The following is a 12234-nucleotide window of genomic DNA, read 5'->3' as shown; positions in this document are numbered from 1 at the left end:
AATACTATATTTACTCAATGACGTTTATTTTGTGTAACATGAATACAAATTTGTATCATCATATAAACGACTTGTTAAATATTTGAATAGGAGAAATAATTTAAGGAGGCTCAAATAATAACATAAATAATATCAAAGTAGTTTGGAAAATTAAAAACAATAATCATTTTTTTTTAAAGACATAAATCATCACAAACTCAAACATTTCTACTCTCCATCAACGCAACTCCTATTTGATTTCTAACTTTATTCATGTAGCCTCCATCTTATACTCTTCCTGGATTATATGAACTGATTTCTTCATTTATATTGCTTTCTTCGTCACGCTCAATCATATCTATAATATGTATATGTGTGTATATATAATGAGAATAATTGGTTTTTTCTTTTCCAATTATACTCTATAACAAATTTTGTTATAAGAATAGCATATTTTTAGGCTCTGTTTGGTAAAAATAGCGGATAGCTGATAAGCTAGCTGATAGCTTTTAGCTGATAAGCTAATTGAAGTGTTTGGTAAAAATAGCGGTTCAACTAGCTGATAAATGTAAAATGACATAAAGGGTATTCTTAATTCATAGTAAAAATTATATCATTAATTTAAGTATTTGTAATTTTATAAACTAATTTTTCTTTCAAAAAATACTTTAAATTTATTAATTTAATATATCCTATGTATTATAAATTAAATTAAATTAAATTTTATTCACTAAAATTTTATCTTATATTTATTATCATTTAAGTGTTTCCACTTTATAAAGAAAATAACATTTACCTCAAAAACAAAAAAAAAAAAAGGTAGCACTAATAGAATAATACTAATAATAGAGAATAAAGAAAATAACACTTACCTCAAAAAAAAAAAATCGTAAAAAAAAAAATGAAGGTATATACTTTTAAAAAAAAAAGAAAGAAAAAGGTCAGCTGCTATATATAAAAAAATTGGAATAAAGGGATAGTAGTCTTTATTACGTAGCTTATTATAAAAATTATAATGGATAAAAATACAATTTAAATGAAATAATAAGGGTAAAATTGGAAGAAAAAGTGAGAAGCTATAAGCTATAAGCTCAAACGCTACTTGGAATAGCTTCTGAAAAATAGCTTATAAGCTCGTGAAATAAGCTATAAGCTCATGGTGAAAAAGTGTTACCAAACAGAGCTTTTTTTTGTCAAACGAGCTTATAAGCTATAAGCTAAAAGCTTTTTTTTGGGTTTCCCAAACAGACCCTTAGTGTTGGTCAAAAAGATAAGAATTTATATATATAATATTATATTTGTTACATTGCTGGTGTCATTGAAAAAGATATGTTTAGTTTTTTTAATAAGAAAAAGATATCCAAAGTTTGTTACAATACAAATGTGTAAATTATATATAAGTATAATTTTTTTAGGCAACTACACTTGTACTTTTAATTAAAATCAAAATTTTATAAAAATAATTATACGCATTACACAACACCAACAAAAATTATACGCATTAGCATAACAAAAAAAAAAACAGAAAGAGGAACATAAAGTATTACTCTAAACACTAATGTGTTTGTGTATTTCCGTGGTTGAAGAAAGGGAATAAAAATATTCGGTGTCATTCATTGACAGCGTGAATACAAATATTTGCGTGGTTGTGATGATCAAAAGATATTGAAATTAATATATAAGTGATAAAAAGATAATAAAATTCCTTAAAAAAATAGATAATAAACTTAAATGGAACCTCATTAAAAAATTAAATGGATCGGTTAAAAAAAAAATAATAATAAAATGGAAGAAAAAAGCATATTGAAAAAATAAAACAAAAGGTTGCCGGCGGAAGTTGAAGAGAGGTGCTTGTGAAATAAATTGGGGGAGAAATAGTTTTTTGAAGTAGCATTCAACAACTTTTGGTTAAAGCTCATTCCATTCAATTTTATGCATTCTAAAAAAAGTACTTTTTTTCGAAGGTACTTTATTGATATTGTGTTTGGCCTAGCTTCTCCTTAAAAACGTAGAAAAGCTGAAAAAAAAGCCGGGCCAAACGGTACCTTAGTTGGTAAGGAGTTGACTCATTCCTATAGTTGTGCGCTCAAGTCTACGTTGTTGATATGAGAATCTCTTTAGTTGATAATCAATTAATTTTTGTTGATCCTTGAAGTTTGTTTTGACTCCAATGAGCTTCTCGAGTCCAACTCATCAAAACTTTTTTCTATTAAATAAAATAATAGCAATGTTATTTCTAGTTTAAAGATATTATTCTGAATGACTAGCAATGATCAATTGTCCAATCAATTTTTTTCCTTGGCACAAATCAAGGGAGGTGGTGGGATATAATTTAGAGGAAATATTAAGTACAAGTTATCTCGTGAAACTCTCATAACAATAACTGTCGCGATACATAGCAATTTTCATAAAAGAAATATTAAATATCTCTAATGATAAAAGAAACTTTTTATAAAATTCTTTATACAATGTATATAAATTAAATCTTTTTAAAACATTTAAAAAATGAAAAAAAAAATTCATTTTTGTTTCAAATACACATTATTTGAAACATTTCTCATTTTCAAAAAATTGAAATATTTCTTCTTTTCAATTTTATCAAACAAACTTTTGAATTTTTTTGACTCAGAACACTCCTGCATTATTCACTCTGCCGCCATGCAAGCTCATTGCCGCCGTGCATGGTCACCGGCGATGAAAGGTTTCACGTTTCCTCGAATCTCAAATTCAATCTATTCCCTTTCTGATTCAATTTTCACAAAATATTCTTCATTTTCTTCTTCTTCTTCTTCTCTTATTCTACATGACTCTGATTCAAACCCAATTTCAAGTCCATTTTACAATCTTCTCCCACCAACCCACAACCCTAATAACATTGTAAACCTCATTTCAACAGCCCTCAAACAAAAAAGTTTCCACCTTTCTCATTTTCAAACCCAATTCAAAACAATTCTCCCTCATTTGGGTGCCCATGAAATTTCAAGGGTTTTGATTAGAACTCAATCTGATGCTTCCTCAGCACTCACATTTTTCAATTGGGTTAAAAATGATTTGAGGTTCACACTTAGTTTGCAGAATTATTGCTTAATTGTTCACATACTTGGTTGGAATCAAATTTTTGATCAAGCCATGAAATTGTTGTGTGAATTGATACAATTGAACAATGTGAATGTTGTTTCTTATGATGATGTTTATAAGTGTTTGATTGATTGTACTGAGGATTGTAATTGGAATCCTGTGATATTTGATATGCTTATTAAGGCTTATGTGAAATTAGGTATGGTTGAGAAGGGTTTAGAGACTTTTTGGAAGAATGTTGAGGGTAGTTTTGTTCCTAATGTTGTTGCTTGTAATTGTTTGTTGAATGGTTTGTCTAAGATTAATTATATTGGTGAATGTTGGGAAGTGTATGAAGAAATGGGGAGGCTTGGGATTCATAGGAATGGGTATACTTTTAATATTATGACGCATGTTTTGTGTAGAGAGGGAGATAGTGATAAGGTGAATGGATTTCTTGAGAAGATGGAGGAAGAAGGATTTGAACCGGATTTGGTTACATATAATATACTTATTAATGGTTATTGTAAGAAAAGAAGGTTGGAGGATGCATTTTATTTGTATAAGATTATGGGCATTAGAGGTGTGGTTCCTAATTTGATTTCGTATAGTGCGTTGATGAACGGTCTTTGTAAAGAAGGCAAGATTAAGGAGGCTCATCAACTTTTTAATCAGATGGTTCAAAGAGGGATTGATCCGGATGTTGTGTCGTATAATACACTTATATCTGGTTATTGTAAAGAAGGTGGTAAGATGCAAATGTGTAGATCACTATTGCATGAAATGATAGGAATCGGGATTCGTCCGGACAATGTTACTTGTAGGATTGTTTTTCAAGGATATACAAGGGAGGGAAAGCTTTTATCGGCGTTGAATATGGTTGCGGAACTTCAGAGGTTTGGAATTAAGATCCCTGAAAATTTATATGATTATCTCTTAGTTGCATTGTGTAAAGAAGGTCGGCCGTTTGCGGCACGAAGCTTTCTGATAAGGATATCTCAAGATGGAGACTATGTGCCTGAAATGAGCACTTACATTAAACTAGCAGAGTCTCTATGTTCGTTCAATAATGTGGAAGAGGCACTGATTTTGAAATCTGAGATGGCAAAAAAGAGTATGAAACTAAATCTCACTACCTATAAAGCTATCATAAGCTGCTTGTGTAGAGTAAAAAGGACTTCAGAGGCTGAAAACTTGTTGGAGGAAATGGTTAGTTTAGGTATTCTACCTGATTTAGAAATAAAGAGGGCATTAATAAATGGATATTGTGAAGAAAACGATGTTGATAAAGCTGTGTCGTTATTGAAATTCTTTGCCAAGGAGTTTCAAGTTTACGATACCGAAAGCTACAATGCAATTGTTAAAGTCTTTTGCGAGGTCGGTAATGTGGCTGAGTTGATGGAGCTTCAAGATAAGCTTGTCAAGATAGGGTATGTTCCAAATAGTTTAACATGTAAGTACGTTATCCGAGGATTGCAGAAAGGTATGGAACTCGATGATGATGATGATATATCGGACGGCGACATGCTTGAAGTCTAATTGTCCCAATCTAGGATTGCATCCGATACCTCACCCCGCTTTTTGAAGGTGGCCAAATTGGCGGTATGATAAGTATCTAAGCACTCGGGGAACCGAGCCTTATACAGCTATTGAGGGGGAAGAATCAAGTCGCTTAAATGCTTCACCGAGTATTCCTGATTACTTGATTTGAGACTTGAACACTCCGTAATATTGAAGTCGCTATGACAGTATTTATGCTGTTAGCTGAAGTCAGGATGAAATCAAGTAAGCTAACTTATGCGTATTTACGATTTTGATCCCTTTGTTTTCATTTACATGCTAACATAGTGCAAAACTTTGAATGGTTTTCTATTATTATATTCTCAATAAACCAAATATAATGTGATAAAGTAAAAGGCAAACTTTGCATACATTTGAGGCAGCATGAAGTATTGGTTGCAATAATTTGGAAACGTTTAACTTATCCGAGTCTGCAAATATTATTTACTGCTGCATATGTGATTGAAATGAATTAAGTTGTCTGTGATTACATACACTTCGCTCTTGTTGACCGTTTGTGTTTTACTGACCATTATGGTTTTGGGAGGCAGGCAAATCGTCCTTTATCAAATATCTGCTGAGCTTGATTGTATGAGCATCCCTATGAAATATAAATAAAAACATGTTTACTATGAAAATGTAAATTAAAATATTAAAAGCAAACTTTTCAAATATTAATTTTTAAAAAGTAAACTAATTTGGAGAATTTGTCTTCCAACTTGACAGAGGTTGATTGAGCGGGACATTTTAGTTGTGACCTTCACATGGATCTCGTAGAGAATGATTGGCATCTCTTTTTTCAGTGCACTACCAGTATTCTTTGTTGGGATTTCGTGGATTTAAGGTCGGTGGTTGTTGATCGAAGCCTATGTTTTTCATCCGCAGCAGCCGTTTTATTTGATGTCTGTTCTAGGGAGGAGGAGTCAATCACAGTCCATGTCTTTATGCTTATCTGGGCCATATGGCAGAACAGAAATGACAGTGTATGGAATCAACATAGGAGTAATGCCGAGCAGATTTGTAACAGGGTGCAATATGCGTGACAGGAGTTGTTTGCAGCACAAGAGTCCAAGAATAATAACAGCCCCAAATGTGAGCAGCAGGGATAGCAGAACTCGTGGCAGAAACCACCTCCAGGAAAGTGCAATGTGAGTGCTAGTTTTCGTACAAACTTGGGTATGCCAAGCTATGGCTGTTGCATCCAGAACGAGGCAGGAGAGTTTGTTGGGGTGCTTTCGGGCTGGTTTCATCCGGTTTTAGCTATTCACGAGTGTGAGGCAGTTATTTTACTGTCAGCAAGCCAATGGGCTCACAACCTGGGACTACAATATGTGCTGTTTGAAAGTAATAGTAATCCTTAAGTCCTGTTGACAATGTTCTTGCTAACTCAGAAGGTTTGCCTAAGTTTAGAGTATTAGGCGTTTTTTTATCTTTTCCAACATTGAGAAGAGGTTTGTTACGCGTCAAGCGAATATGGTTGCTCATATCATTGATAGAGCGGCCATTTCTTGGACTAGTTGCTAAGTCTTTCATTTTATTCCTCTTTGTATCGACCAATATTTAATAATTGATGAGTTGAGTCTTGTTTGATCAATTTTTCTTTTAAGTATTGACAATAGTTTCAATAAAAATATACAAATGTCTTATTATGTTGTGTTGATAAAGAAAAATGTTAAAAACTAGTTATAAAACTGCTTTTGATGGTTGAAAATAATTGTGACTTTTAGGCTTATTGCGTTGGGTGTAGAATCGATAGATGTCACAGCAGTAGCATAAGGTGAGCTTCATCTCCAATATTGTAGTCCTAATTCATCTCCAGCAGTTACAGATTCCAGAGCAAATGTTACTGTCATAGGTGAGAGACATTTTCTAAATGAACAATCTACAACTTAAATAATTCTTGAAACAAATCTACAACTTGAACCATGTTTAGATATAGAGCATTATTTGCTTCACCTGGATTTTAGCATTGCAAATATGAATTAAAACATTGAGTTGTGTTATTTGAACATCCATATATGTGACAACTTTTGTGACAACCAAAATTTTACAAAGGAAATGAGGTAGTGGCACAAAAACCAAAGCAATAGAGAGAGAAAGTAAAAAGATAATGTGAATATGAGAGACAAAGTTGTCACATAAGTTGTAAAAAATGTTTGTTCAAATATCATTTCTCTAAAACATTTGCTTGGAGTGTGAAGAAACAATGTAGAAGTCAAACTCCTGCATATCAACATATGCAGTTACCAATTGAGTTGTACTTACAGGACAAATGAGATCAATTAAGTATCTATTCATACTTGTGTCAATGTTGAAAAAGTTTGAGATAGATGTCACATAAGTGTCTCAAGTGACTAGTTAGCGTTTGATTAACCATAAATGAATGAGTGAGATTTGGTGTCATTAAATTTCAAAACCATGGTGTCAATTGATCTCATCTCTTTCTTTGATAATATCAATCAATTTATGATATCAAATTGGTGTAGTAATGTAGTATGAGTGATAAGTAGTTTTGGTTAGTAAGCACGGTCCTAGATTCTTCACTATTTGAGATAGATAATCTTTAAACGCATTTCACAATATCGAAGGTCCAAAATAATTGTAGAGCAGTGATAAGATAAGATACCATGAAAAAAAGACAAGAAACTTCTGCATAGAGAAGTAGAGATAACAACTTAATTATCAATGGAGGTGAGTCTACTAGAAGGGGTTAACTTTTGCAAACTAAGGAGCGAATCAAGATTTGAATCCGAGAGATAACAGACCATTTCCTTATTTTATTTATTTGATGAATGAAAATTTGTAGAATTTTGAACTTGAAATCAATCTATAAATAGTGTGTCAATTGTAATTGATAGACGCTTTGCTTATCAATTGCCAATTAATTCATTGAGCTTATTTATCTACAATCTCTAACTGTGTCTTGTTAAATGAACTATGGATAAATTTTGAAAAAGATTAAAAGAATACTCCACTTGCAATTTCAAAAAGAGTGAAACTATGAAGTTACGAGAAAGAGTGATTGAATGGAGATTAAAAGTAAAAAGAGATTCAAGTTATTGATGACCAATTCAGTTTTATGTTTGAAGAATTGATCATAAAAGTGATCTATTTACCGCAACATGTGATAGAGTGATGTTAGATGGATAGAAAAGACTTACAATTAATTTTCATTTGATTTGAAAAAGAAGATGCTGTGTAACAATTTTTAAAGAGATTTATGAAAAATCCTGAAGAAAAAGAAAAAAAAAATAGAATTGTGTATGATTTATAAGACTATCATTGAGAGAACATTTATACCAATGATAAAGGTTATACCCAATTTTTTATTTGTTGTTTACTTTAATTCCAATACTACCCTTCAATCTTTTATCTATGCATGTAACAAAGACGATACCCAATTTTTCTAGTGTAGCCTATTTTTGCTCCAATTCAATATTACCCTTGCATAAATCTTTACCTTTTGAATATGTTAGTTTTACTTCACAATAACACGTGTCCTACTTATAATTTACGTACCAATAAAAAAAATTGAGAGGCATATAGCATGCATGCACGCTAGTATGAATAAAATATCTTTCATTGGCAATAGTTTTTATCACTCCCATTTGAAATTCATCGAATAGAGAATTTCACATTTCGTGGCGTAAAAAAGGGAAAATATTTGGGTGACATAGAATTGGATGATATTGGTGACATTGGCCAATCACAATGCCACAATGCTTGTGTTTCTCTCTCTTTCACAAACATTGTGGCATTGTGATTGACCAATGTCACCCAACTCTATGCCACCCAAGTGTTACCCAAAATGAGAATCCCACAAGGGATACAAAGCTTAATATTAAAGAAAATCAGGTGTTTAACATTTCACTTATAAAACCCCTAAAAAAATAAAAAGAAGAAAGTCGGTATTTTCCCCTCAATTTTAAATAAAATAAAATCAGTGTTTCACAGTTACAAACGATTGTTTATTTATTAGGATAAGATCAAATGACACGAACGCGTTAAACTTAATGTGACATCAAATCAATACCATTAGTTTCATTTAATCTAAAGACTCACATATATTCATTAAATAAAATTGACGGTAATTATTTAGTGTCAAATTAACTTTCATACATTGGTGTCTTTGATCCTATTCCTTAATTATTTTTTTGTCAAGAATTAGGAACGATTATTAAGTGAATTTATTCAGTATATGTTTTGTTTTTATTTATTATTTCTATATATTTTTAGTTATGTCCCTATATATACTTTTTTTTATCTTCATATTTACACCTCTATGTAAACGTGGTACGGTGGAAAAGTAAGAAACACGAAGAAACGTGAAATGCAAAAAAGGAAATTGATTAAAAAATTGTGTAGAATGGCAAGATTAAAGAAGATAACACGAAACAATAACACTTAAATATAAAATCTCTTTCACAAGGTCAGGCTTCATATTATTTTTTTCTGGTGGTCGGCGTTTGAACTTGAACCTTGCATATATTATGTATTGTCCTTCAAACTGAATTAAACTTACGAGAACGGTCAGGCTTCGTATACTCTAAATAGTTAATTCCCACCATGACCATACACTAGTATAAGAGGAAAATTCTACTTTAGAGCAACTAAGTGTCATAGGAAAATTCTACTTTTATTTTGAAACCCTAGTTCCATAAAGTAAGTAACGAAGTCTTGACCTTCGAGACTACCAGACCTAATTAACTCTACAAAAAAAAAAGATATTTCATTAAACTAATTAAAACATGCCAAATTTTAAATATAAAAAAAAGGAGTTAATAATCAGTATATTTGATAAGATATAGATGCTTACTACACCTCCTCTCTCTCCTTGTTTGTTCTTTGGATGATGGGGATGAGGTATCTGCATATCCTTACTTGACAATATTAAGGTGGTGAATTTGGCAAGATGGAGCCCTAGCTAAAGGACCACCCCTTCCCATTGAACTTGCATTCTACACACAAATCACAATGTGTGTATTCAAACAATTAATTTTTGAACTAATATATATAAAATAAAATTAGAGTTTGTATTTTTTTATATAAAAAAAAATAAGCAAAAATAAGAATTATTAATATTAAGTAAATATAAATATATAAGTGTTTGAGTATTTGTGATGAATGAAGGATGTGCAATATCTTGGATTTTGTGGTTGATACTTGAAGAGTTTTCAGTGGATTCATGAAATTATATCGCTACAATTGAAATGTACCTCTATGTTTTCGAATTATAGATAAATATGACCACTCTTCATGACTCACTTTCTTCAATTTGGTTACAAATGATTTGAGAGTAACTATTAGTTTGCATAATTATTGCTTAATTGTTCATATACTTGGTTGGTCTCAAATTTGTTTTTACGGGATTCTAAACAAGTTTATGATTATGATTTTTTTTCTAGCATATCAAATTAGAGAAAGTATTTTCCTCTACCAAACACATATTTGAAAATTGAAGGGTACTATACACAATTTTATACAAAACAAACGAGTATTTTTTATTTGAAATAAAATCACTTATTTTAGCTAATTTTCTAGCTCTCATTTTTAAAACTATTGAAATTGATACAGTTATGTTTTTATTAGAAAAATGAATCTTTTTTATTCATTTTCAATATATAAATGCTTAGTTCACGAGTTTGCAAAGGCGCAAAATTCTCAGCAGAATTATAAGTTCATAATAAACATAGATGCTTAGTTCTCAAACAAATAAGTAAACTATTAACTGTGTCAATGATATCTAAAAAATACATAACATGGTTACAGTAAAATGAATAGACTACTGGTTAGACAAAACTTTATGTTCTACTATAGTTATTGTTTGCAAAGATAAATTTTGAATCTTTCATATTTTACTCAACTAATATAAACTTAAGCTTGTTAATATAAAAACTCCAACAATGACCATTCTCTTTTCCCTTTCTCTTTCTTGTGAGCCGTCATCAAAATCCTAATTTTTTCTCCTTCATCCACTAGAGGAGTGATATAAGGTCAATTTTTGACCCAAAATCACCCCTCTAACTCGTTTTTCTTTTTCCCTTTTATTGAAATAAGCGATTTTCACATCTATTTTGTTTTTATTTTGTGATTTCATCGTCTTCGTGCAATGTTGGTTTGTTCGTCGTCTTCATGTGACGTTGTTTCTTTTTCTTGTTTCTATCAGGTATTTGATCGGTTCAGATTGTCATATCAGCTTCGATCTAGTGCAGATCCAATCAATTACTTTGGCGTCATCCACGCTGCAGATCTGGAGACATGATTATTCCGGAGATTTAAATATAGTCGTAGGCAGTTGTACTTTGTCGTTTTATGCTATTAACATGGATGTTGTGAGTCTGTTCACAGATTCATCCTTTTTATTTTTTGCGAATTTGCATTATATTGATGTACTCTATCAATTTGAATCAATGAATATCATTTATTTTGTCAAAAAAAAAAAAAAATATAAACCCAAAAATAAAAACAAGATAATTTGAAATAAACTATGGGACTTTACCCTTAATATATAGTTTAACAAGTTCATAATGAAGATAATGACATGATAAACTTATGCAGATTGTAACTTAATTAACCTTTTATTATTTTTTTTGTATTTGGCAGATTATGATATAGTTTACAAATTCCTCCAACCTATCCTTTTTGTACTTCTCTTTTCTCTTATATATGATATTTTGTGATGCTCTGCATCACTAGTTTAAAAAAAAAAAGATATAGTTTATAAATTGTGTTATTTTCATATTTAATGTTGTTAATAATAACCGTCAAAGAGAATTGGTAGTTATTGCAACTTAATATACATTCAAACCTTTAACGGTACCAATACCAATATATTATAATTTAAAAAGCTTTAATATTTTAATCTGACTGTAATCTTTAAATCTGCAGTATCTTAGAAAGACTACGAGGATTACATGCAAAGAAATTGTGAACACAAAGTTATATATAATTTCCAAATTTATCTAGTTGCAAGCGGTTTCCCAATATTAGTATTTTTATGTGTTAAATATCATTATTTATTTGAAGAATACATCATATAAACAGCATTCGAGAGTTCTTCTTAATTGCAATGTGGATGTTAGTTTTTCACATGAATGAATTTTCTGAGTTGATGTTATTTTAAAGAGTCAAAATATATAATTTTGTGCATCTATTTTATAATATTTGTATTTATGAACCAAAACCTCTATTACAATTGTAAAAGTTGACTTACACGGTAACTTTTCTTTCCTTCTTAGTAACAAATTTCATGTTAGGATTATTAGCACGATCAGATTCACTCAACTACTATCATATTTAATTTCTTTGTATTACAAAAAGTTCAAATATATTAGAAGCAACCATAACCAAAATATTAAAATGTGTACGACATATATTAATAGCAATTGCCTTTGTGTGTAGTCAATTTTATTGTTCTATTTTTAATGTTGTGATTTTCTCTTGTAGCATTAATTGAAAAGGGGGTTATGAATTGTTAATGTTTTAGTGTTTTTTATGACTATTTTCTAGGTCTGGATTTTCTTTAAGTTATTCATGAGTTTGGTACTATTATGATTTTGCTATTAGTTAATGTAATGATGATTTGATCATTTACTTATGAATTTGTTCTTCTTTTTCTCATTTAAACTATCAATTTGC

At 30.5% G+C, this 12234-nt stretch overlaps 1 protein-coding gene across 1 annotated transcript; it reads left to right on the top strand.

Moving 5' to 3' along the window:
* The first annotated feature begins 2582 nt into the window (after window positions 1–2582).
* LOC11430173 (pentatricopeptide repeat-containing protein At5g40400) lies at window positions 2583–6190 on the top strand. The gene is made up of 2 exons (XM_003618093.4): window positions 2583–4821; window positions 5323–6190. Exon 1 carries the CDS (start codon window positions 2638–2640, stop codon window positions 4573–4575), a length of 1938 nt encoding a protein of 645 aa, XP_003618141.2. The 5' UTR covers window positions 2583–2637; the 3' UTR covers window positions 4576–4821; window positions 5323–6190.
* Window positions 6191–12234: the final 6044 nt, after the last annotated feature.

This window comes from Medicago truncatula, chromosome 6, assembly GCF_003473485.1.
Source record: "Medicago truncatula cultivar Jemalong A17 chromosome 6, MtrunA17r5.0-ANR, whole genome shotgun sequence".
Taxonomy (NCBI): domain Eukaryota; kingdom Viridiplantae; phylum Streptophyta; class Magnoliopsida; order Fabales; family Fabaceae; genus Medicago; species Medicago truncatula.
Note: the sequence above shows the minus strand (reverse complement) of the source record. Positions and strands in the feature narration are given on the sequence as shown.

Coding starts and splice junctions, on each gene's coding strand:
- LOC11430173 (XM_003618093.4), top strand. CDS start 2,638: ATGCAAGCTCATTGCCGCCGTGCATGGTCACCGGCGATGAAAGGTTTC.